General features: G+C 41.6%; 1 protein-coding gene across 1 annotated transcript in view; it reads left to right on the top strand.

Annotated features, from left to right (window-relative positions):
• The window catches only part of AMPH (amphiphysin), a 212,888-nt gene extending 192,443 nt beyond the window's left edge, over window positions 1-20,445 (top strand). The window contains exons 18-21 of the mRNA XM_027539161.1: window positions 6,044-6,253; window positions 9,060-9,305; window positions 14,802-14,903; window positions 19,226-20,445. Coding sequence (XP_027394962.1) covers window positions 6,044-6,253; window positions 9,060-9,305; window positions 14,802-14,903; window positions 19,226-19,333 — 666 coding nt within the window. The 3' untranslated portion in view covers window positions 19,334-20,445. The remainder of the gene's footprint in view (window positions 1-6,043; window positions 6,254-9,059; window positions 9,306-14,801; window positions 14,904-19,225) is intronic.
• Window positions 20,446-27,630: the final 7,185 nt, after the last annotated feature.

The raw sequence follows: 27,630 nt of genomic DNA, 5'->3' as shown, positions 1-27,630 counted from the left end.
TCCGCCTTTCCTAGATGAGCCTTCTGATCCTTCCAGCTTTGGAATCATATCAATATTTAACTTGTGAACATAGCTAGGACTGCCCAAGTGCCCAGTTTCTGTGTGTTTTCAGTTATAATTCTGCAGTGCACTGGAAAAAACCAGGATGATCTTCTCTTCCACTTTCTCATTCTGTCCATATATTTCTAAACAATAGAATTTTCAGGAATATTGGCAAAAATAATGATGAAAAATTCTACCTAACCAACCTCTTCTCAATAGCTTTTTACCATATGATTTGTATCAGATAAGAGGAGTTTTATGACATGGTTGTTTAGGTATCCAGATCATGTCTGCAAATAGATTTTGAATCTATGAATCTCATCTTTTTGTTTGTTTTACTTATTTTTTAATGGAGCATAATGGCTTTACAATGTTATATTAGTTTCTGCTGTACATTGAAATGAATCAGCTGTATGTATACATGTATCTCCCTACCCCCGTGCCTTGGACCTCTCTTCCACCCCACCCCCGCAAATCTCATCTTAAAGACAGCATTCCTAGAGTGTAAGTGAATGCATTGGCTGTAAGAACATACTCAAATTCTTCAGCAAACATTGCTTGGTTGGAGTTGACAGTAGGAAGTCATGGGTCTGTGGAGGTGCCAGGTCTTAGCATCACAGTGGAACTCTAGTTTGAGAAGTGCATTGTCTACTTGAATGCTGGTTGGTGTGAAGAAACACAAAAATTAGAGTCAGATTGTCCCAATACTAGTTTGCTGACTTCTTGAGTTACTTCAGCTCTTAAGTATGAGTTGATTTGTGTAGACAGTGGGACTATATCTAATAGGGCTGTTGGACGAATAATACACAATAGATGTAAAACACCTGGGATGGTGCCGGGAAAACTGCAGAGTCACAGTAAATGTCAGTTTCCCCCACAGGCTACAGAATGTGCATATACTGAAACTGTCAGAGGCTCTGCCAAGAGCAAATGTCAGGAAGATGGCTACTCTCTGATTTTAGTATAGTCAAATTAAAAATATATATTTCTTACATTCTTTACTTATCGTTAAAAATATATATTTCAGGCATTGTTCAGAGCAAATATTGACAAGAAAACAGTGAATAAATAAATCAATAAATTACACAAATCCCACAGATTACAAATGCCTCTGCAGCCGATCAGAGCTCTTACTTGTCTCGATTCTCATCCTTGTTGATCTGCTTCTAAGAAGGGCACCAGCAACCAGAGGGACTGGCTAGTTGCTGTCACCCCTGAGGCTCCCCTGCTTTGCCGGATACGGGTACCATTGTTGCATTGCATTCACGTCACTCTACTTCTAGAAAATCTCGCTAAGGCCAGTAGGTGTTTGAAATACCAACACATATAGCTTTCCACCAAGAGGATTGTTGACGCAGACGATAAAAAGGCAGTAAGATCTGTACAGTATGGTAAACTGAGAAATGCTCACCTCAGAGAAGGTCCCATGTGGGTCTCTGTGACTTCTGTGATGAATGTGCAAATTGTTTATAGGTTGCTTGTCCTGCACAGACCTTGTGGATACAGTAAACAACCCGCAGGCAGGGAGAACTAATTTTAACCTGTTTTTGCGTCGGATGTTTTCCACCATAAATCAATGAGGCCAACCAAGATAGTGTACCAAGGTAGTATAATTTTGGCAGCAGATAAGGTACTGGTGTTTCTCCTAAAATGTAAAGAGAAAAAAAATTTGATAATGTTGAATATCAAAGGCTTGAAATACTTTCAGTAGTTTCAACCCTCTGGTCTCCCTTAAAAACAGCAGCAGCAACAACAACAAAAAAAGCACTTAAAAAATATCCAGTAGCCATCATTAGTCATTGTGGTTGCAGGTATAACATCTGTGATAGCAAGCAGAGTCTAGAAAAAACTAAATTTAGAGTCTAAAACTACATTAGCTAACAAATTGGAATGCATAAAAATAATCATAAAAGAGAGATAACTCTTCCTGAAAACCTCTTTAATCTATTCTTGATTTATCTGGAGCAAACACTGAATCTGAGCAAATGGATTCTATTTCCACTGTATCTGTATGTTATCTATTATTGCTGCCAGTAAATAGGCACTGGAAGTATTTTGGTAAGAGCAGAAACTATGGGGCAGATTCCAGACATAAGGTGAGGATCAGAGCGTCCTTGATTTTCAGAGCAATGTCGGACAGAGGCAGAAAGATGCAAGGGAACACAGGTGGAGACAGTCCTCTCTTTTTGTAGTATTCCTGCATGTGTGCATGCTCAGTCCCTTCAGTTGTATCAGACTCTTTTCGACCCTATGGACTGTAGCCCGCCAGGCTTCTCTGTCCATGGAATTCTCCAGGCAAGAATACTACAGTGGGTTGCCATGCCCTCCTCCTGGCAATCTTCCTGACCCAGGGATCAAACCCAAGTCCCCTGCATCTCCTGCATTGCTGGCAGATTCTTTACCGCTGGGTCACCAGTGCTGTGCTGTACTTAGTCGCTCAGTAATGTTTGACTCTTTGCAACCCCATGGACTATATCCCGCCAGGCTCCTCTGTCTATGGGGATTCTCCAGGCAGGAATAGGACTGGGTTGCCATGCCCTCTTCCAGGGAATCTTCCCAACCCAGAGACTGAACCCAGGTCACCCACATTGCAGGAGGATTCTTTACCATTAGAGCCACCAGGGAAACCCTGTAATGTTCTTAAGGTTTCTAAAATCAGAGTATTAATTTCAGCTAGGGAAATAGAAATTCATTTCTAATGGACTCATGGAAGGCTGGAAGAGTGATCATTTCTTCCCTTTTTAAAGTAGGTCATTCAAAGTGTTTAACTTTTCCTCTCTATAGTCAAGAGCTTTCTGGTAGTGCTAGTGGTAAAGAACCTGCCTCCTAATACAGGAGACTTAAGAGACATTGGTTTGATTCCTGGGTTGTGAAGATCTCCTGGAGGAGGGGATGGCAACCCATTCCAGTATTCTTGCCTGGAGAATCCCATGGACAGAGGAGCCTGGTGGGCTGAAGTCCTTGGGGTCACTAAGAGTCAGAGTTGACTGAGGCCACAGCACACACGCATGACGCATGCTCTGCAGCCAAAGTGCCATTTACTCTGCACCTCGTCTTTATTATCTTTGTTACTATTAGTATTTAGGCGATTTTTATTTTCCATCATTTTTATCAACGATTTTCCACAAGTTCTGTCCCTTTTTTGTGACAGGGAGGTAAATTGGTGACATTGAAGCTTTGCTCTTTTGAGGTCAGAGTATCAGAGCAGGCAGACAGAGTCCTTGGTCTCCACCTGCTGGTGGCCAGCGTCACTGCAGCCACCCTCTCAGGTCTAAATCAGATCCAGTCGATGATGATGATGCTTGTTAAAATTATTAGCAAAGGAAAGGTGATAACATGCATATCTTGCACTAGTAAGATCGGATACAACCAAACTGATAGGTATATACAGCTGTAGAGATAAATCAGGAACTCATTATTAAAATCTTATTTGTGTAGAGTTAAAAGATTACTTTTGGCCACACCATTCAATACTTCACAGAAATCTATTCTCTTCAGGAGATACATCGATTCAGTTGAGAGTAAAATCCAATTACTAATAGTATGTGGTTGGAACATGTATGTAAGGGAGGTTTTATGTGTAATCACGTAGGGGAGCAGCCTGTCAGGTAACATAATGTCTGTGTTCTGATCTGTAATAGAACGTCTGTGTGTGTGTAGTAGGATTCACACTCAGCTTCCCATGCTGTCTGCATGATGCAGAGTCTGTCTGGCCCGAAACTGTTGAAACCAGGGGGGTGATCACTCCACAGGTGTGATTTTTTTCAGACAGATGGAAAGTATATATAACTTAGAATGATGACAACACAACTTGCTTTCTACATTTGAACTCCTAAGTCCATTGTATACACAGTGTGTTTATGTATAGTTTATGTGTAGTTCTTAGGATCCTGGAGAGAGCTTGTTGGTTTCTCCAATAGCAAAGCTAAAAGCCCTTGTTTATCACTCTTCTTGAAATTAAGATGCCCTCCTAAGTTATATTCTAAGCATTACTCTATTAACAGTGGCAACAATCACATATATAAAAGATCTATGTTTCTGTAAAACAAAAGATATAATTCTTTTAAATTTTTAAGTGAACTTTTATTATGGGAGTTTTCAGTCATTCACCTAAATATAAATCCCCCTGTACCTCATACCCCACTTATCAGTGCTTATAATGCACCTTAAATAAGTATCATGTAAAAGGATTGTTTTTCTGAACTCATGTACTTAATGACAGAGTAGGAAAAAAAAACTACATTCTATGTCATGGCCAGTGACTGTGTTTTAAATCATTGCGTACGTTGTGGAGGTAATAGGATATCAAATTCTGATAGTAGGAAATTCTCCTAAGAGAAGGAAATAGCTTCTAAGAATATGAGTGATACGTGTCCATATAACAAATATCACAGTGCTAGCATTACTTTTCATTTCCAAAGTAAAATGTTGTAGAAAATGTTTTCAGCAACAGGTTAATTTTATATTAGTTATTTTTGTTTTTTATTGCAGTATGGTTGGTTCATGATTGTGTTTGTTTCAGGTGTACAGCAAAGTGATTCAGTTTATACATATATTCTCTTTCAGATTCTTTTCCCTTCTAGATTATTACAAGATATTGAGTATAGTTCTGTGCTATACAGTAGGTCCTTGTTGGTTATCTATTTTCTATTTAGTAGGGTGTGTATTTGGAGAGGAGAATGGCAACCCACTCCAGTGTTCTTGCCTGGAGAATCCCACGGACGGAGGAGCCTGGCGGGGCTACAGTCCATGGAGTCGCAAAGAGTCAGACACAACTGAACGACTAACATACGCACATGCACACACAGACAGGGTGTATATTGCAATGGGTTATTTTTATAAGTAAAAGTACTTTTGAGTCAGAAGGAGGTTTTTTAAATGCCCCGCTATGGCCATAGGTGTGTGGCTCAGAATCTCCATCTCCCATTTCTGAGGCCCACTCAGCAGGCACTGTGCATTACCCTTTTCAGTATTCTGGGTTCAACAGTTAAAGTATCTGCATCATGAAAGCTTTCCTAACTTAATAGGACAAACTGGGTAGAGTTTATTCAATAAGGAAAAAGAATGATTAATGCCAATCACATCAGCTAGCAAGATCAGTTTTTGAAAGATGCTTCCTGAGTGTATTATATACAATTAATCTTCAGTGCTCCTTTTTCTCAGTCTTTCTGATTTGAATCTCTGAAATCAAGTCTGCAAACTGATGTGAGAGTCTTGTAAAGACTTGGACTCCATAGCCAATCTGTTCAAAACTAAAATTTCTGATTGTACTTTATTTCACTAGTCCAAGTTTTACATACTACTTAAAGCTCTTCTGACTACATTCCAACCTTAGAAACAAGATTCTCATTTTTTTCTATTTTGTGTTTCCTAATAAAGGACCCTAAATCTGACTTAATTTGAATTATCATATATATTTGATGACAAAAATGATTCTCCCTTCATTCTCAAGAGGTCTCATTGAGAAACTTGCTAATTTTTTTTTAATGAATTTAATTTGGCTTATGGGACCTTCTCCATGAAGACTTGAAAGTTTATATTTTTAAATGCAGTTTATAAAATTCTGACTTTGTGTGATAAGGATGCTCGTCAATGGCTTTCTTCCGTGGTCCAGGTAGTATCGGGCCTGGGCCCCTTCCATTTTTGTCACTCAGATATCCTCTGCAATACTGCTATCATCTGCTTTTAGCCAACAAGGATTAAAAAGAGCTTGTGGAGGGGGCTGTGCACACCTTAAAAGCCGTGTTTCAAGAGTGGCATGTGTCACTTCCATTCACATTCCGTTTGCTACACCACCTGCAAGGAAAGCTGAGGAATGTAGCCTTGTTGGGGGCCCAGGAGGCAGAGGAGTCAGAACTTGGAGCAGGTGGCAGACTCTGCTGTACCTGAATACTGGGCTCTGGGACATGACAAAGAAAGCCTGAAGTCTGATGGCCTCAGAAGAGGGGAGAGACATGACAGGGCTGAGTCTGACTCTTACTGAGGCCTGTTTGGTTTACAGATCATCCCTGGAACGGAGGCTGATGTGACGGCTGGGACCTTGGTGCCGGCAGCTGAGGGGGTTCCAGTGGAGGAAGCAGAGACAGAGAAGGCGGCTCTTCCTGCTGGAGCGGGAGCAAGTTTAGAGGAGGCCAAGACTGACATTGAAGCCACAGAGGCCATAGATGGTGACAGATCTCAACTGGAAGAAACAGAAGCAGTGGCCGCTCAGGTACATGTCCTAGAAAATGGAGTTTCTGGGGAGATGGTGGCCACTGGAACCCTCTGTTGGCTAATGGTGATACCTCTTTTGGATGTGGAGTAATGGATGGTGTGTAGCCATTTTGTGGCTCCCACTCCACCAAAACAACATATTTCATTCTCAGGAAGAGTGATCTCAGCATTCTCCTGTATCAGCATTGTGAAGCTCCACAAGGCTCCCCTGGCTCTGGTGGACTGGGCTTAAGCACAGATAGGGGCAAGGGAATCCATGGTATTAAGTGATGGAGAAAAAGAATGAAGCACAGATGAGGAAAAGGATATGAATGGAGGGAGGGACAAGGAAGAGAATTTGATAGAACAATAGGCTTGTTGGGTGGATTAGGTGAGATAATAGCCAGAGTCCTCAGCTGGGTGCCAAGCACATGGTGGGAAGCCAGTATTAGTAGTTAAGTCATATTATTATTATTATCACTCTTTATTATTCAGTTCAGTTCAGTTCAGTCACTCAGTTGTGTCCAACTCTTTGCAACCCCATGGACCGCAGCACGCCAGGCCTCCCTGTCCATCACCAACTCCCGGAGCTTGGACATCAAACTCATGTCCATTGAGTCGGTGATGCCATCCAACCATCTCATCGTCTGTCATCCCCTTCTCCTCCTGCCTTAATCTTTCCCAGCATCAGGGTCTTTTCAAATGAGTCAGCTCTTCACATCAGGTGGCCAGAGTATTGGAGTTTCAGCTTCAGCATCAGTCCTTCCAATGTACATTCAGGACTGATTTCCTTTAGGATGGACTGGTTGGATCTCCTTGCAGTCCAAGGGACTCTCAAGAATCTTTTCCAACACCACAGTTCAAAAGCATCAATTCTTTGGTGCTCAGCTTTCCTCATAGTCCAACTCTCACATCCATACATGACTACTGGAAAAACCATAGCTTTGACTAGATGGATCTTTGTTGGCAAAGTAATGTCTCTGCTTTTGAATATGCTGTCTAGGTTGGTCATAACTTTCCTTCCAAGGAGTAAGCGTCTTTTAATTTCATGGCTGCAGTCACTGTCTGCAGTGATTTTGGAGCCCAGAAAAATAAAGTCAGCCACTGTGTCCACTGTTTCCCCATCTATTTGCCATGAAGTGATGGGACCGGATGCCATCACTTAGTTTTCTGAATGTTGAGCTTTAAGCCACCTTTGTCACTCTCCTCTTTCACTTTTATCAAGAGGCTTTTTAGTTCTTCTTCACTTTCTGCCATAAAGGTGGTGTCATTTATGTATCTGAGGTATTGATATTTCTCCCGGCAATCTTGATTCCAGCTTGTGCTTCCTCCAGCCCAGCATTTCTCATGATGTACTCTGAATGTAAGTTGAATAAGCAGGGTGACAATATACAGCCTTGACGTACTCCTTTTCCTCTTTGGAACCAGTCTGTTGTTCCATGTCCAGTTCTAACTGTTGCTTCCTGACCTGCATACAGCTTTCTCAAGAGGCAGGTCAGGTGGTCTGGTATTCCCATCTCTTTCAGAATTTTCCACAGTTTATTGTGATCCACACAGTCAAAGGCTTTGGCATATTAAAGTGCCTTAAACTCTCCATTAGGCTCCTTTTACCAAAAGCCCATCCCTATGTTGGGTAATGGGTCATTAATATGACATGAAGTTGGAGTTACCCCAGAGACACGAAGGCAACAAATACAGAGACTCCTAATGTGAGGCCTCAAACCTAGAGGCCACAGCAAGGACGGCTCTTCTAAACCCCATGTTCTTCTTGCTCCTCTGAATTCTAAGTAGAAACAGTGAAGAGTTCGTTTAACGTGAGGTTTTGCTTTTTCCTGATTATTTCACTTATAATAAATTTCCAGAAGTCTTTCCAGAGCTCCTTAATGCTTGAAGCTAAACGATCCTGTTCAAACAGCTGGCAGTGGTACTACTTAGCAAAATAACTCAAAAGTATATTCTATATTTTTCCATAGATTGTCTTGTCACAATGCAAGGCATATTTCTGTATGTGTGACAATATGCTCATTGAGAGAATGTATTATTTTCCCCAAATTGAAGAATGGAGGTGCCTATCTATATTTACTGATATCTGAGGATATATAGAACTTGATCTCCAGGCTTCCAATATACTAGTGAAATTCCCTTCCCTGCTCATCTTCGTTAAAGAATAAAACAGGTCTTGATCCTTTGGTTCTGCTTTGCCCCCAGACAGCACAATACTTAGAGCAGTTGGTGGGAATTGTCATTGCTCAAGTTATCACTGCAGTGTGAGCTCTGATGATAACCAGCAAGCAAAGGACATCTCCAAACAGGGGCCAGATCTTTACTAACAATAGGGTTTCCAGGAGAAAAGCAATCACAGGTGGTTAAATGTCAGTTTCAAGTGAGGGTTACTATTCAGTGGGACAAGAATGGACCACTGTGAAAAGGAGAGCATCCTTAGAGTCTAGCTATATTCCCTGTCAGGATTATACCCCTCCTCCCATCACGATTAACCTCTCTCCCCAAAATCTGCTAGTCCACTTCCCAACTTCCTGAGAAACCTGTCTTACCTAACTGCCTGGTTGTCAAGGATCCACAAATTAGTCCCATTAAAGGTTTCTGTCTCAGGAGACAGAAAAAGGAGGCCATGTTGGGAGGAATGTTTTGCAAGGTGGAAGGATTTGAGACCAGAAAAGTTGGGTGAAGGGCAGGCGTTTAGCTGGATGGGAGACGTGGGGAAAGTGGAACCACGGTGGGTGGGATGGGCTAGAGGAAACTCCTGGAGAGTACAGAAGCCTTCTTTCCCAGCCCTTGCCCACACCACCATATTTTTCTCCCCCCAGGAGAAGGTCATCCCTTCTGTCGTCATACAGCCTGCCTCCAACAATGAAGGGGAAGGAGAACACGAAGGAACCGTGGATGCAGAGTACAAAGAGGCGACTGATGACACGGCTCTTCCCGGCCCCACCAGTGAGATGCCAGAGCTGGCCTCGGAGGAGCAGAAGGCGGCCAGGGCCTCCCAGCCTGCAACTTCTGCTCCCTCTGCAAGCGAGGCCTTCCAGGAAGTGCCTCCCGGCTTCCTCTACAAGGTTCTAACTTTTATTTTTGCCCCCCTTTTTTCTTACTTTATTCAGTGTCAGGAAAATACAATAGTAAAGTCAGTCACCTTTGATGGAGAATACAGTGTAATTAAATTTACTCTTTTCTTACTTGAGGACTCTGTTTCAGTTTGATTTGCAGTTCACCAAAGTTCATTGTTTTGGAGAAAGAAATGGCAACCGACTCCAGTATTCTTGCCTGGGAAATCCCATGGACAGAGGAGCCTGGCAGGCTGCAGTCCAGAGGGTCGTAAAGAGTTGGACAGGACTGAAGCGACTTGGCACACAAAGTTCATTGTTTAGTTTCAAAGCTTGTACATTTGGTGGTCTTGTCTACATAAAAGGATACACTTCAGATGCCATGTGCCACACTGACTATTAAATATGTTTTCAGTTCTCTATGATCTGCTTTACAGTTTTGCTTCAGTTAAAGCTGAGTCTCTTTTAAAAAAGAGAAATGTGTTTCTGGTCCCTTAACATTTCTTACTTTTTAATCTGGTGACCGTTGGTCTTTTCTTTGCTTTGAAGCCCTTTTGTGCAGACTTGGTTGTCTGGTTTTCATTCTTTTGCCATATGTATTTATCGTTTTTGTTACTGTATTACTTTTGCCTTCATCCTCACATCACATTATAACATTGTAAGATTTCCATGCTGCTGGGCTGCAAGAAGCACAGTCATGTCTTCTATATTTTAACAACTGGTAATTAAAGAAAGTTCAGCCACAAGGTAAATGATATGCCCCTTGGTAGTGAATGGGGTGATTGTTTCCTCCCCAAGTGCCCCCTCGAGCTCCCCCTAGAGCCCAGGGCTTGAAATTATCCATGTGCTTATCTGCTCTTTGCTGGAGGGCAGGAAACACCTTGCTGCAGTTGTATGGCACAAAGTAAGGGGTACATAAATATTTTAAAAGTGAATAAATATGTTAATTGGCTTCTATGATAAGGAAGGGAGAAGGCGATGTTACCCCACTCCAGTTACTGTTTCCTGGAAAATCTCATGGACGGAGGAGCCTAGTGGGCTACAATCCACGAGGTCGCTAAGATTTGGGCACAACTGAGTGACTTAACTTTCACTTTTCACTTTCATGCACTGGAGAAGGAAATGGCAACCCACTCCAGTGTTCTTGCCTGGAGAATCCCAGGGACGGGGGAGCCTGGTGGGCTGCCGTCTCTGGGGTCGCACAGAGTCGGACACGACTGAAGCGACTTAGCAGCAGCAGCATGATAAGGAAACAAATGATGGAGAGAAAGTTTTTCTCAGAGAGGCCATCAAATGACTAGTCTTCATCAATGGAAGGGTCCTTACCAAAAAGCCCAGTTTTAACACGTTTTTAATAAAAGTGTTAGTCACTCAGTCATGTCCAACTCTTTGCTACCCCATAGACTAGCCCACCAGGCTCCTCTGGCCATGGAATTCTCAAGGCAAAAATACTGGAGTGGGTAGCCAATCTCTTCTCCAGGGTATCTTCCCTTCCTAAGGATCGAAACTGCATCTCCCACATTGCGGGCAGATTCTTTATTGTCTAAGCCACCAGGGAATCCCCATACTTAAGCCTAATACCTGGGCTTAAGCCAGGGGCTTAAAGGTAGATGATCCTACCTAATAGATTATAGTTGGAATACTAATATGCATATTTGACTTGGCATTTCCAACTTCAGCTCTTTGTCTTTTAAAAAGTATTAAATATGTGTGTGCTTGTAGGGATGGAATTGAGTAGAATAGTCATTGTCTTTTTCTTCTATTTGCTCCTTAGAAAGTAGCTGCTACCTTGCCACCTCCATTGGGGACAGGTGGGCTTAATAGATTGATGAATTAATTAATATGGAGGAAAAAACTAGATATGTGGCCACTAAGCCAGTGTTCCACTGTGTTCTGTTTTAAGAAAAGGGCATGAAGTCAAGCAGGCAGGGATACCAAGCAAGGCCAGGTCTGGCTGGGTCCCTCCCTGACTTTGCTCAGTAGCTGCACTGTGAGCTGGGGAACAGCATTTACCCAATATCTGGGCTTCAGTGTTTTCATCAGAAAAAATGAATTTGGCAATAAGACAGTCATTTCTAGCTCTTCCATGTTATGCTTCTGTATATAAAATATACAATTTAAAAGCCAGTTGTTCTGAAGGCTGCCTTTTCACCTTGCTAATAGTTTCCTTTGTTGTGCAGAAGCTTTTAAGGTTAATTAGGTCCCATTTGTTTATTTTTGCTTTTATTTCCAATATTCTGGGAGGTGGGTCATAGAGGATCCTGCTGTGATGTATGTCGGAGAGTGTTTTGCCTATGTTCTCCTCTAGGAGTTTTATAGTTTCTGGTCTTATGTTTAGGTCTTTAATCCATTTTGAGTTTATTTTTGTGTATGGTGTTAGAAAGTGTTCTAGTTTCATTCTTTTACAAGTGGTTGACCAGTTTTCCCAGCACCACTTGTTAAAGAGATTGTCTTTAATCCATTGTATATTCTTGCCTCCTTTGTCAAAGATAAGGTGTCCATATGTGCGTGGATTTATCTCTGGGCTTTCTATTTTGTTCCATTGATCAATATTTCTGTCTTTGTGCCAGTACCATACTGTCTTGATAACTGTGGCTTTGTAATAGAGCCTGAAGTCAGGTAGGTTGATTCCTCCGGTTCCATTCTTCTTTCTCAAGGTAGCTTTGGCTATTCGAGGTTTTTTGTATTTCCATACAAATTGTGAAATTATTTGTTCTAGCTCTGTGAAAAATACGGTTGGTAGCTTGATAGGGATTGCATTGAATCTATAAATTGCTTTGGGTAGTATACTCATTTTCACTATATTGATTCTTCCAATCCATGAACATGGTATATTTCTCCATCTATTAGTGTCCTCTTTGATTTCTTTCACCAGTGTTTTATAGTTTTCTATATATAGGTCTTTAGTTTCTTTAGGTAGATATATTCCTAAGTATTTTATTCTTTCCATTGCAATGGTGAATGGAATTGTTCCCTTAATTTCTCTTTCAGTTTTCTCATTATTAGTGTATAGGAATGCAAGGGATTTCTGTGTGTTGATTTTATATCCTGCAACTTTACTATAATCATTGATTAGTTCTAGTAATTTTCTGGTGGAGTCTTTAGGGTTTTCTATGTAAAGGATCATGTCATCTGCAAACAGTGAGAGTTTTACTTCTTCTTTTCCAATTTGGATTCCTTTTATTTCTTTTTCTGCTCTGATTGCTGTGGCCAAAACTTCCAAAACTATGTTGAATAGTAATGGTGAAAGTGGGCACCCTTGTCTTGTTCCTGACTTTAGAGGAAATGCTTTCAATTTAATTCAAGAAAATAATAGCAAATGAAGCAACAGACAAACAACTAATCTCAAAGATATACAAGCAACTCCTACAGCTCAACTCCAGAAAAATAAATGACCCAATCAAAAAATGGGCCAAAGAACTAAATAGACATTTCTCCAAAGAAGACATACAGATGGCTAACAAACACATGAAAAGATGCTCAACATCACTCATTATCAGAGAAATGCAAATCAAGACCACTATGAGGTACCATTTCACGCCAGTCAGAATGGCTGTGATCCTAAAGTCTACAAGCAATAAATGCTGGAGAGGGTGTGGAGAAAAGGGAACCCTCTTACACTGTTGGTGGGAATGCAAACTAGTACAGCCACTATGGAGAACAGTGTGGAGATTCCTTAAAAAACTGAAAATAGAACTGCCTTATGATCCAGCAATCCCACTGCTGGGCATACACACTGAGGAAACCAGAAGGGAAAGAGACACGTGTACCCCAATGTTCATCGCAGCACTGTTTATAATAGCCAGGACATGGAAGCAACCTAGATGCCCATCAGCAGATGAATGGATAAGAAAGCTGTGGTACATATACACAATGGAGTATTACTCAGCCATTAAAGAGAATACATTTGAATCAGTTCTAATGAGATGGATGAAACTGGAGCCTATTATACAGAGTGAAGTAAGCCAGAAAGAAAAACACCAATACAGTATACTAACGCATATATATGGAATTTAGAAAGATGGTAACAATAACCCTGTGTACGAGACAGCAAAAGAGACACCGATGTATAGATCAGTCTTATGGACTCTGTGGGAGAAGGGGGGGGGGAGATTTGGGAGAATAGCATTGAAACATGCATAATATCATGTATGAAACGAGTCGCCAGTCCAGGTTCGATGCACGGTACTGGATGCTTGGGGCTGGTGCACTGGGACGACCCAGAGGGAGGGTAGGGGAGGGACGAGGGAGGAGGGTTCAGGATGGGGAACGTGGGTATACCTGTGGTGGATTCATTTCGATATTTGGCAAAACTAATACAATATTGTAAAGTTTAAAAATAAAATAAAATTAAAAATAAATAAATAAATAAAAGCCAGTTGTTTAGTCTTGGCTCTGGGAAAGAGGTCAGGGACACAGGAGAGAGAAAACTAGCCTTGATTAAATAGTTATCCAGGCTGGGCAATGAGTCCACCAGGGTTCATTTTAGTACTCTCCTGCTTCTTAAAAATTTTCAGTAATCAAAATTTAAGGAAATCTTTTAAAAAGGGGGAAAGAAGAGTGGTGGGCTAAGACAGATGTTTAAGCTGGTAGTAAAGTAGCCCTAGGTATCTAATCCATGGTGAATGATACCGTTGTGTTATTATCATCAAAAGGGCTAAGAAACTAGAATTCAACCCCACCACTAAAAAGAAATGATAATTATGTAACTTACTCAGGTGCTAGATAGTACTACAGTGGCCATCATGTTACCATATGTAAATGTATTAAATTAACATGGTATATACCTTAAATGATACAATGTTACATGTCAAATATATTTCCATTAAAAACCAGAAAAAGAGAGAAAGGAAACAGATTGTCATGGTTTAAAGGTAAGATAGGGAAGGAAGTTTATTTAAGAAATTGATCACAGGGTTTAATTAGATAGTACTTTCCATATAACATACAAGTGATGGTTTTCCCAATTATTAATTGTTTTACAGAGGAACTTTTCACTAGGCATCTTTAGGTTAAAAAATAAACAAATAGTAACAAAGCATTGGTGATAATAAAATAGAACTCTCTAACAAAAATGTGAGAAATTAAAATTTAATTAATGCACTAAATTTTAGCTTTGGAAAAAGGCATTACTTTACTAAATATATAGTACATTCAGATGGCCTCAGTGTCTGCCTGTATAACTCAGATATTTTTAAGTAAACAGAGATTAGAATTTCCTTTGTTGTTAGAGTCCCTAGAAAAAGAAAAGAAAGTGAAGTCACTGAGTCGTGTCTGACTCTTTGAGACTCCGTGGACTGTAGCCTGCCAGGCTCCTCCATCCATGGGATTTTCCAGGCAAGAATACTGCAGTGGGTTGCCATTTTGGGCTTGACTCGTATCTTCATCTTTTTTTATCCAGTTTAGAGATGCTTCTAAGAGTGCCTGCTGATAATCTGGCTGAAAGACTTTGCTTTTATATCTTCTTTTCTTTCTAAAATGAATCAGTTCTTTTACAATCTTTTGCAGGTGGAAACACTGCACGATTTCGAGGCAGCAAATTCTGATGAACTTACCTTACAAAGGGGTGATGTGGTGTTGGTGGTGCCCTCAGATTCGGAAGCTGACCAGGTAAAGGATAAGGGCAGAAAGTACCACAGGCTCTACTGGTTTCTCCTGAGGGTCAGGTGGGCTCAGTGACTTCCTGAAGATGTTTCTACCTTCTGAGTTGCTCCATGAATGCTCAGTTGCTCAGTGGTGTCTGACTCTGTAGCCCCATGAACTATAACCCGCCAGTCTCTTCTGTCCATAGAATTCTCCAGGCAAGAGTATTGGAGAGGGTTGCCATTCCCTTCTTCAGAGGATCTTCCTGACCCTAGGATCAAACTTGGGTCTCCTTCATTGCAGGAGGATTCTTTAACATCTGAGCCACCAGGGAAGCAGTGTACTTTGGCTTAAGTACTTGAACCTATTTATAATAGCTGCTTTATAGTTCTTACTGTGAATTCCAAAAGCCGGGTCATCTCAGGACACATTTCTGTTGCTTTTTATCTTTGGGTCATATTTTCCTATAATTAAAAAAAAATGATACTGGACACAGTGGATGTTGCATTGTAGAGTCTCAATTCTGTCTTCTACCTCTGAAAATTGTTTCTTTTTAACAGGCATTTAAATGAGTAGATAAATACCTTGAATTCATGGAAGTTTGTTTTAGTTTTTTTACTCTCAGGCTAAGTTCTTAGTCCTGAGAGATGTCTCTACCTCTCAGACATTCTCCTTTGGGATTTCAGTAGAAATCCTGAAGAATTATCAAGCCCACTAGCTTTGTGGGATCTGAACTTAAAATTCTGCCTCCTCTGCACTGCCAGTGCTGAAATTTCTACTTAGCTGTTGTTGCCTTCCTGCCGTTCCTTTCCCCCAGGCTCCTAGAGAAGCCGTTATGCATTTACAGCTTGGGTTGCAGCTCAGGATTCCAGGAAAGAAGTTTTCTGTATATTTGAGGTTCCCTCTCTGTACTCCCCTCTTTCAAGATATTCTCCATAAAAGTACAGCTCCTCTGGCAACCGTAAACTCTATCCTCTGAATGCCCTGCATCACACAGACTGAGGTTAACCCTCAGGAAAAACCTTGTTAACAGCTCTAACCCAGTGTGGTTTCAGGGGTTAAATATCACCCAATTTCTGCACTGGTGGCTCATAAATGGTAAAGAATCTGCCTGCAATGTAGGAGACCCAAGTTCTATTCCTGGGTTGGCAAGATTGCCTGGAGAAGGGCATGGCAACCCACTCCAGTATTCTTGCCTGGAGAATTCCATGGACAGAAGAGCCAGGTGGGCTGCAGTCCATGGGGTTGCAAAGAATCAGACATGACTGAGCAACTAACATGTTCACTTTCAATGTCTGCCTGCTTTTGTTCATTTTCAATGCCTTCACATAGTTGATATGTATACCTGCTAAGTCACTTGACTCATGTCCAACTCTCTGCAACCCTATGGACTGTAGCCCACCAGGCTCCTCTGTCCATAGAATTTTCCAGGCAAGAATACTGGAGTGGGTTGCCATGCCCTCCTCCAGGGGACTTTCTCAACCCAGAGATCAAACGCAGGTCTCCTGCATTACAGGCAGATTCTTTACCATCTGAGCCTCCAGGGAAGCCCTCTAATATATAAACTTATATTTTGTAGCAGTCATTTTTATATAAAAATAGTTCCATTTATGTATGCACATGTATCTACAACTATAAATATAGTTGTGTTCTATGCAATAGTGTTTGTTGGATACCAGCTATTTTGCCACAACCAAAACTGGAAATCTTCAGTCTACCACATATTTTAAGCATTTAAAATTTACTTTTCTATATTTTTCTCAGCTAAAGATTGATATTAACTATGATGCTTCACTTTATAAGTTGCATTTCAAAATCTATGAGTTGGAATATATCTTGATTATGGGTTTATGCCAGCCTTTTATGTTTGTCTTTATTGAAACTATTTTAAAACCCATGACTCCACTTGGCTTCATTGGATTTTTCACTCACTGTAAATAAAGTCAAATGTAGACACTTAAGGGGAAAATATGACCTTTTGTATGTTTACCAGAGGTTTAGAAAATATTTAGTTATCATCTTTTACTCTAAGTATACCTTTGTCCTTCACATATATAATATCATAATTTTATAGAGGACACTTTTCCTCATCAGCTAGGATATTATCAGTTATTTTATCAAATCATTTTTTCTGTTACTTTTTTTTCTGTCATCAAAAATTGGCCTGTCTAAATGCTTATATTTCTTGTCCGTATAGCAGCATCAATTTATGGTCTTAGATTATATCAAAGGAAATGTATTCAGCTCCTTTATTTAATTTTATGAGACCTCATTTTATCTGATGTACTTGAACTATACTGGGGATTGGTTCCGATGAAATCTGGCTATCCTTCATTTTAAGTGGGATCTTTTTCCTGTATTGGTTAACATAATAAAGACAGTCATTTCCCACTGGTTTCACATCCTATGATCTGTATGTTTGAAATTGTTCCTTCAGCTCAGCTTTCCCCACGTAGACTCTGCTTGTCTCCGGAAGGCTGAAGGCAGATGTCAGCCTCCATTTCTCATTTCACATTTCATCTACCATACGCTGTGGCCATGCACAGACGGGTTCTTTAAATTGTCTGTGGCTAACTGTCTTCATTTTTGTGAGGGCACACCTATACGATAGACAAATGTTTATAAGGAATAATTTACAAAGACTATGACTATTTCCAGCACAAATGTCATGACGTCAAACTGCTCTGTCATTTATATAAACTCAAAAAAGAACAGTGGCAACAAACACAATGGTGATACCAGGCAACACGTATCAAGCTGTTGGTGTCTGATTAAGTCCTGTATATGGTGGTTTATTTCAGTTACATGTGTGAGTGGGCAGACAGAGTTCTTCCTTATAAGCAAGTGGTTGAGGCTGAAGTAGAAGACCTCGCATGGTCTTCTCAGCACTATATTCCAACCCAGGGGTCTCTAAGCCTTTCTTTCACTGTGATCCACAGGACGGGAAATGGTCCTGTGCATGATGTTTTCACACGGTGTCCCTCTCTTTGCATAAATTAATTCTTTCCTCTTCTTTAAGAATTTGTTACAATCCAGTTAGCATCAATTAACTACACTTTGTACAAAATTATAATATTAACATTTGTTGTTGTTCAGTCTCTCAGTTGGGCCAACTCTTTGCGACCCCATGGACTGCAAACACGCCAGGCTTCCCTGTCCTTCACCATCTCCCACGGCTTGCTCAAACTCATGTCCATTGAGTCAGTGATGCCATCCAGCCATCTCATCCTCTGTCGTCCCTTTCTCCTCCTGCCTTCAGTCTTTTCCAGCATCAAGGTCTTTTGCAGTGAGTTGGCTCTTTGCATCAGGTGGCCAAAGTATTGGAGCATCACTTCAGCATAAGTCCCTCCAATAAGTATTCAGGACTGATTGCCTTTAGGATTGATTGGTTTGATCTCCTTGCAGTTCTAGGGACTCTCAAGAGTCTTCTCGAACACCACAGTTCAAAAGCATCAATTCTTCAGTGCTCAACCTTCATTTATGGTCCAACTCTCACATCCATACATGACTACTGGAAAAACCACAGCTTTTACTACATGGATCTTTGTTGGCAAAGTATTGTCTCTGCTTCTTAATATGCTGTTTAGGTCTGTCATAGCTTTTCTTTCAAGGAGCAGGCGTCTTTTAATTTCATGACTGCAGTCACCATCTGCAACATTAACCTTCAATTAACTATATATATAAAATAAATAATTTCAAATTTTATTCTATTTTTCTTAAACTGACAACTTACTAGGGACAAGCTTTATCCCTGAGCTCAGCACACAAGTTTACAGGTACTGTGATATCCTTGTACAGGACCACAATACTTAATAAACCCATTATTTTATTAATCATTGGCAATGTAGATTTTTCCAGTACAATAAGTCCCCTACCTATAAACAAGTTCCATTCCAAGAGCACATTCTTAAATCTAAGTTGTTTGTAAGTCCAACAAAGTTAACCTAGGTGCCTGACTAACATAATTGGCTGTATAGTATTGTAGTGTAATAAATTCATAATACTTTTCACACAATACATAAAAAACAAACAAGATATAAAGAAAATATTTAAAATCTTACAGCATGATACCTTGAAAAGTACAGTAAGTACAGTACAACAGCTAGCCTAGTGGTGCTGGCATCGAGTGAACAAGCATAAAGAGGTATTGACTGTAGGAGAGAGAGGAGGTGGGAGATGGTAGAGCTGAAGGATCGTTAGCAGTAGGAGACAGAGGGCAAGCTGCAGTTTTACTCACGCCTGAAGTTGATGGAACACACGTTCTCATCTTTGAAAGTTCGTAAACTGAAGGTTCATATGTAAGGGGATTACTATAGTTGGACTCTAAAAGCCCTGTCTTTGTCTTGCAGGATGCAGGCTGGCTGGTAGGAGTGAAGGAATCAGACTGGCTTCAGTTCAGAGACCTCGCCACCTACAAAGGCCTCTTTCCAGAGAATTTCACCCGGCGCCTGGATTAGGGCCAAATATATTGTAGAAAGAGCCTGATTACTGGGTTTTTAAACCTTTGTGGAAACCTGAAGAGTTCACTTTTGCTATGACACTCTTAATGATTGACAGACCGATTCCAGACAAAGCTTGGAAGGCTGTCTCAGTGGAGCATGTGTGCAAACAAATGTCAGAGAAAGCAAAAAGTAAATTGAGGGAAGAGTCCTCACTGGTTCCCATGTTCTTGCTACCAGGTTTGTTTGTGCTTTGTCCGAGCTGTGGAGACTCGTGTACTCGACCCCCTCCCACCAATTCTAAAATAGCTTCCTCCAGACCAGAACCTTAATTTCTCTGCACCAAGTATGTGGTATTGAGTGGCTGCCCTGCCGAAGACATGATGAATTACCCTGTAATGTGAGATTATCGTATTCCCCTATGCAGGTGTGAGCACATGCTCTCCCTTTCACGTTTACTGTGTTCAAAACGAAACTGCTGCAAAAGTTGTCACTGTTCTTTTCCAACACACCTCCCTCTCTGTAGATATCCATGGACACACAGTCACACGAGCTAGTTCCCATCACTTCTGAATCTATGTGTATGCACAAGGCTACATATACATAGCTGCACTCTCTCCTTTCCATTGTAGCTCTTAGTCTCTTAAGCGTCATTGATTCATGCACTGCTCTTATTCTGTCTGGCATTGCAGTTGCAGTTTTGCCTCTGGGCAAAAATCAGCCATCCCATTGCCAAAGGAGTCGACAGTATCTGTGTTGGGAATGCATTTTTCAGGATGCAATGACTCATAGCCCGTCAGAGGTGCCTCCTCTTTGGAGAAAGCAGTCTGGCGCTCTGAATGGCCACTGTGGCTGGAGATAGGTGAGTTGGGATGAGCAGCTCGGTTGTCTTAATTTCTGCCTTTTTGAGATTGGCCAGCTGATGGGGCATTGAAATCAACCCCCAAAGAACACTATTTCCAAAAGCTCCTAATTTCCACCTCTTTCTATTTATGCAACTCATCTTCACCGATTGTCCAAAAATAAGATATAGGTGATGTATGCTGTACCACAAGTCATCTGTAATGATTCTGTTTTCAGTGCTGTGTCATTCCAAATAAACCTTGGGTAATCTCCAGCAATGACCTTAATTCCTTCTGATGACTCATTTGTTTTGGAAAGCTTGTTTCATTTGGACGCATGACTTGAAACAGTCGATGTTGAGTTGTTATTTGTGCAGAAATGTGCTCCTTCCTCTGGGTTGTGCTTCACAGCCCGTCTCCCTTCCGCTCACTCCTTCATCCCAGTCATTGCTGGCCACTTGGAGGTCCTTGCTGCCCGGCAATCACTACAGCACAAATAACAGCTGCCGATGGAGGCCCTGTGCTGACTGTGGCTGCAAAGAGTGTGTATCACAGAAATCTGACGACCTCCATACTCAGCAGTTTCTTCTCACACCAGCCTCATCTTTTGGTCACTTTTCTTTCGGACATGTTTATGTTTGTAGGTACATACAAAAATAGATGATATAGAAAAGTCAATTCACTAGACATTTATAGGAGAGAATTCTGAAAACAAAACCCTTTTATTCTTTTCTGCCCTGTAATTGTACACAATATAAGCTGATCAAGAATGCATGTTACTTGACTTTTAAATTTGGTATGTATTAGTGGTTCATGATTTTGTGTCTCATGGTGGATTACTGACTTGGACACTTAGTGAATGTTTAAGTGTTAATAGAAAAATAGCTGTTATTTTTTAAATAAGTTTTGCTTATTATTTTTAAAAAACTTTTAGTTGCACCTTGCACATGGGATCTTAGTTCCCCTACCAGGGGTCGAGCCCACATTCCTTGCATTGGAAGGTGGGGTCTTAATCACTGAACCACTGGGGACGTCCCAAGAAATAGCCATTCTTGACCTAAGATTGTTCCAGGGGCTCATCCAGTGAATCTGGATCGCCACAAATGGCCTAGCCTCTTCTTCATCTTTTAAGATTTCTCTTACAGACCCAGTAGGATTCAGGCCTTCAGATAGTGCAGAGAACCTTCAAAAAGTCAGATAAGGATGCTTGTAGTTCTTATTAAACATATATCTTTCTGAAAGTCCTGCTTATACTACATATAGATTGAGTGATGTATATAGTTTGCAAGGCTAAGCACTTTGGCAATTTGGATTTTGAAAAATATTTTAGCATCACTCGGGCCCCTGGGATGGGGAAGGCTCCATGTACCATGCTGTTACACTGCCTCCACCTTGGCCAGCTCTTTCTGACAAAGCCAGGACAGCTTTTGAGTGAGCCAGACCCCCACATCCACAAGCTGCCACAGAAGGAGTATGCGGTTTCAGAATTCTGAGCTCTTTTTTACACATAAAAAAGCCAAAACTCAGACTATTTAGGAAAATCCAAGCATGGCCCCATGACCCATTCTCATGATCCATTGAAAAAAAAAAAAACTTTGGGAAACTGCAGCAATTTTAAGAAATCAATGAATTTAAAGATTACTGAAACTCTGTGCTTTATGTCATACAAACTTCATGAACACCTCAAAGCCTGGGAAACAGACTGATTTGCCCTGCTTGGACTCTACTACTCTATTCAGAGGAGCCCACGCTGCCTTCTGGTTTTTACTTGGAACCTAACTAAAGGCCTTATGAACGTCATGGGCCAGACCTTGGACATAAGCTGGTCACACAGTTTCCTTGGGTGGTGGTGTAACTACCGTCTTCCCAGGAAGATGTAGCCTCACCTTAGGGCTCGGATAAAAGGCACCAGATGTTGGTAGCTATGTGGAGAAGACTATGACCAGTGACCTCCTTGCAAACTTTGAAATCAGAGCCATGTGGTTCTATTCATTCTTGACCCCATCATGCAGAGTCAGGACAAGAAGAACCCTGGTTGTTCAGGGCAGTCTTCCTCAAGGCACACAGCACAGGTTTGATACTTTATATATATATATATATATATATAAAATTCCTGAATACAGTGTGCTAGAATAAGCTTAATATTCCATACCAATAGTAAATGGCTCCCTGGTTATCATTTAAGATTGCTTTGGGCTTCCCCTATGGCTCAGCCAATAAAGAATCCTCCTGCAATGCAGGAGACACAGGAGCTGGGTTTGATCTCTGGGTCAGGAAGACCCCCTGGAGGAGGAAATGGCAACCCACTCCAATATTCTTGCCTGGAAAATCCCATGGACAGAGGAATCTGGCGGGTTACAGTCCATATCAAGTGGTCACAAAGAGTCAGGCAGGACTAAAGCAATTTAGCACACATAAGATTGCTTTAAGATGCCATCCATAGTAAGTGGCTCATTGGTTATCATTTAAGAATGCTTTAAGATTACCCTTGAAAAGGTAATTGAGACACACCCTTTAATTTTATGCAAATTGAGAGGTAGACCAGGTACCTTGAAGCTTTCAAGGTTTTCTTAAAATCTAGCTAATTCCCAGTCCCCTGGGGTCTCAGGTCCAACACGCAAGTTGCCTTATTTGTATAGGTTGGGTCCAGGTCATGGACATATTCCCCATCCCCTATGACCATGGGTGTGTCTGCCCTTTGCCCTGGGGAGGCACCTCCTGATGCCTTTTAATGCCACAAAAACCAGAGCAGGGAGGCCTGGTCTGTAACACCCATTCACCCCTGGGGATGGTCTATGCCCTCACACCCTCCCCTGGTAATAAATATCATTAGGCTCAGTGTCCTTGTCCAAAATTCCACCAGTGACCACTAGGTAATTTTTGTGACATCTGATAATGCCGCCAAACTTCTCCAAACTCTCTGCAAGATTCCAAGATACTCATTTTCCTGTTTTCCCACCTCTCTGTTCCTCCTCTGTCACCTTTACTAATTTTTCTTGCTTCTTCTAGTGGGTGCTGGGGTGGGATGGAGGCAGGGAGCATCAGTTTCCCTCCCAGGTCTGTGTGCCCAAAATCCAGGGGACGTTCTCTTCAAGGATTCAATTACTGCTCCCAAGTCCACATGTTCATCTATTCATTAAACTTTTGTCAAGCTCTTGCTAAGTGTCCGTTACTGTGCACTGGACCCTGTTGACTAAGATCTTGCCCTCAAGGTCTTAGCTCTTGAAACCCTGCTGCAGCCCAATCCTAAGGGGTCCCTTTCTTGAGTCCCAGGCCTGGAAACATGGGTGCTCACTTCTGCCATTAATTTTTCAAATTCCAAGCACCTGCTTTTGTTCCCTCAAATGTCCTGTGACCTTGTGCTTTAATCCCTGGTACACTATCTGGGCAGATGGTGCTAGTGGTAAAGAGCCCTCATGCCAATGCAGGAGGCATAAGAGATGTGGGTTCTATCCCGGGTCAGGAAAATTCCCCTGGAGTAGGAAATGACCACTGGCTCCGGTATTCTTGCCTGGAAAATTCCACAGACAAAGCAGCCTGGTGGGCTACAGTAAATGGCATGGCAGAGTCGAATGCAACTGAGCACATATACAGACCCTTTCTGGGAGTGGTCCTCATCTCGGCCAAGGAAGACTCTTTGGATGCCTGTCATCCCACCGTCTCCTGTCTCCTTCCTTCCCTTCTTCCTAGTTTATCCCTAGACCATCTCATCTATACTGATGTCAAAGGATTAGCACTCCTCTCCCATTCTTCTCCCTCCTCCCCACCCGCCTCCCTGGCACACACACAAACGATGATTACTATTGTATAGCACATCAAAATCCCATGCCTCTGCTTGGCTTTCAAAGCTCTCCACATCTCCACCAATGCTTGTCTTCTGCTTCTGTCCGAGGCTCCTCCTCACTGGTCCATCCCGTCCTCTCACTGCGCCTCTACACTACACCTTGCTCACCCCATTGCTTCCTCCTCCTGAAACACCTCCCACTCTGGTCTGCCTCTGTAATGCCCTCTTCCCTCCCGGCACAGTCTGAGTCCCACCTCCCGCACAAAACTTTCTCACCAGTCTTCTCTGTCTGCACCCATTCGACTCATTGAATTTAGTGTAAAATGGATTATCATTTAGTTCTTGGCTTCTCCCACTAACTGATAAACTATCTACCAATGTTCTCTGTATTCCAAGTCCACGCCAGGACATTATATACAATTGCACCGAGCAAAGGAATGAGAGACTGAGTGATGGATTAATTCAGAAAAATCCACAAACTCCAGTCCCCAACCTAAACTTATATGTAAGAAGAAACTATAGAATGATTCTGAGAGACTGCAGAGGGAGAAGTTTTCTTAAACAAGGTTTCAAAGTTCCCAAAGTATATGCCCCAAGCAGTTTGAACTACAAAATTGAGAATATCTATTTAAGGAAAGATGCTTGAGCAAAATTAGTAGACAGACGATAGATTTGCTGAAAATATTTGTGATAGCTGAAACTCACAAAGGAATATCTAGAACACATAAACTCATTCACGTCAAGTAACTAATAATAGTGACAGTATAGTCTAATTTTAGTAAATTATGTTTTTTATCATTATATTTACAATATTCATGAAGTGAAGTGAAGTCGCTCAGTCATGTCCAACTCTTTGCGACCCCACAGACTGTAGCCTATCAGGCTCCTCCATCCATGGGATTTTCCAGGCAAGAGTGCTGGAGTGGATTGCCATTTCCTTCTCCAGGGGATCTTCCCGACCCAGGAATCGAACCCAGGTCTCCCGCATTGCAGTCAGACGCTTTACCATCTAAGCCACCAGAGAAGCCCATAAATCACTGGAAATAGTCATATTAAGTATAATAATATACTATTATTCTATAATAACATACAGTATAATAATATAACATCTATTACTATATAATAGCTAATATTTATTGCATGTCTGTTATTTGCCAGACACCCTCCTAAGTGTTCTGCAAGTATTAATTCATTTAATCTTCACTAATCTGTGAAGTAGTTGCTGTTTTTTCTTTTTGTAAATGAGAAGGCTAAGGTACAGTGAGTGATATAAAGAAACTTCAAAGTCACACAGACAGCGAATGGCAGGGCCAGACAATTGCCTTGGCAGCTTAGCTCCAACGGAGGCTTTGCCCCTCTCTAGCCACCCTTCTTTTTGCTCTGTCTAAACGACTTGAATTGGCAAAGCTCTGAAGGCGACACTCAAGTACCAGGCATAAAAAGAAAACTTCAGCTTCCTAATAATCAGATTAGTGCTAATAATCTCATAGACTAATCAGATCCTTGGAGAAGGCAATGGCACCCCACTCCAGTACTCTTGCCTGGAAAATCCCATGGACGGAGGAGCCTGGTAGGCTGCAGACCATGGGGTCGCTGAGAGTCGGACACGGCTGAGCGACTTCACTTTCACTTTTCCCTTTCATGCATTGGAGAAGGAAATGGCAACCCACTCCAGTGTTCTTGCCTGGAGAATCCCAGGGACGGGGGAGCCCGGTGGGCCGCCGTCTATGGGGTCGCACAGAGTCGGACACGACTGAAGCGACTTAGCAGCAGCAGCAGCAGCAACCAGATCCTGCTTGGTAGCCAACATGTTGGTAAAAATTAAAGCATCAGTTAACATGGCACTGGTGTTATGTAGAGAACATGTGTATGTATATTTCCTGGGACCACCAACCCTGGGGTTACCGGTGGAATTACTGACACTGACTTAAGAGAGCCTCTGTCAGTCACTGCAAAACCGTGAGTGGCCAGGAGGGGGCAGCAGGTGACGCGCCAGTCGCTGGGGGATGGATGAACACAGCACAGTGGCTGAAAGCTGTGAACAGTAAGCCAGGTGGGCAGACAGATGTACAAACACAGGCAGGTAAGGTTGCTGTGCCATTTATATCAGTGCAAAAATACATTTTTCATAAACGATACTCTAGTTTTCACAGATACATAAGCTCAAAGGAAATCATCAAACAGATTGAGCATCTTATGGAGGAACTCGAATAAGAAGGGGAGGAAAAAGAATAAAGTAAATAACAAATACGTAAAACTAAGTAACATGACTAATACAAATTAATGGTGCTAATGAGAAATACCACACACACACACACACACACAAATGAGAACTAAGGCTAAAAAATAAGCAAAAAGCAATCAGAAAATACATACCATGGAGGCACTCAGAGAATGCTAATTCCAAGATAAACCATCAAAACCTCATATTCGAGCTTAATTTTCAACAACCTGTCTCCCCTCAATTTCTTTTTTTTTCCCCCCTCAGTTTCAAGAGTGGCTTCAACTGGTAAATTAAGGTCAGGGTAACTCAAAGGCAATTTGTTCATTTTCTTTATTGGTTGAGGAAAGTGTGGCTTTTTTCCTTCTTCAGAGAAAATTTGTGTTCACTGGCTGCTAATTAACATCTAGCTGGCCCTGGCATTGTGCACTAGTCATGAAGTTGATTTCCCCTTCAAGGCAATGCTCTCCTACATGGTGATGAAAGCAAATCCAGAAGGAGGACACTCCTGCATTTAGAAACATACACTGGAGTCAGGCACAAGCCTTGGGAGCTCAGGGATTTGAAAGTGAGAAAAAGTATAAGAAGATAGTTTTTAGCCAAGCTACTTTCCAAACCATAGTTAACTACTATGTTTCTCAGAGACAGGCATACGAAGTATGTTGATAATCTTTTTGGTTTTTAAAAACCAGAAAATATTCAGTTCAGTTCAGTTCAGTGGCTCAGTCATGTCTGACTCTGCGACCCCATGGACTGCAGCATGCCATACCTCCCTGTCCATCACCAACTCCCGGAGTTTACCCAAACTCATGTCCATTTGAGTCAGTGATGCCATCCAACCATCTCATCCTTTGTCATCCCCTTCTGCTCCTGCCCTCAATCTTTCCCAGCCTCAGGGTCTTCTCAAATGAGTCAGCTCTTCACTTCAAGTGACCAAAGTATTGGAGTTTCAGCTTCAACATCAGTCCTTCCAATGAACATTCAGGACTGATCTTCTTTAGGATGGACTGGTTGGATCTCCTTGCAGTCCAAGGGACTCTCAAGAGTCTTCTCCAACACCACAGTTCAAAAGCATCAATTCTTCGGTGCTCAGCTTACTTCAGTCCAACTCTCACATCCATACGTGACTCTTGGAAAAACCATAGCTTTGACTAGATGGACCTTTGTTGGCAAAGTAATGTCTCTGTTTTTAAATATGCTGTCTAGGTTGGTCATAACTTTCCTTCCAAAAAACACATTAAAATTAAAAATAAAGTTGAAGGATGTGAGTGGTACAGACAGATGGCAAAAAAAAAAAAAAAAAACCCTGAATATCCCCAAGAGAATTCTATTTTTATGCATATTTAGATTTACTAAAAGTCTTCACTTTTAGTTTCCTGACAGAGCCAGAACCAAGTACCTAAGAGAATCAGCACGATTCAGCTTTATGTGTGTACTTTATGTATGTACTGTAGTTGAACACACGTAC

Source organism: Bos indicus x Bos taurus, chromosome 4, assembly GCF_003369695.1.
Source record: "Bos indicus x Bos taurus breed Angus x Brahman F1 hybrid chromosome 4, Bos_hybrid_MaternalHap_v2.0, whole genome shotgun sequence".
NCBI lineage: Eukaryota > Metazoa > Chordata > Mammalia > Artiodactyla > Bovidae > Bos > Bos indicus x Bos taurus.
Note: the sequence above shows the minus strand (reverse complement) of the source record. Positions and strands in the feature narration are given on the sequence as shown.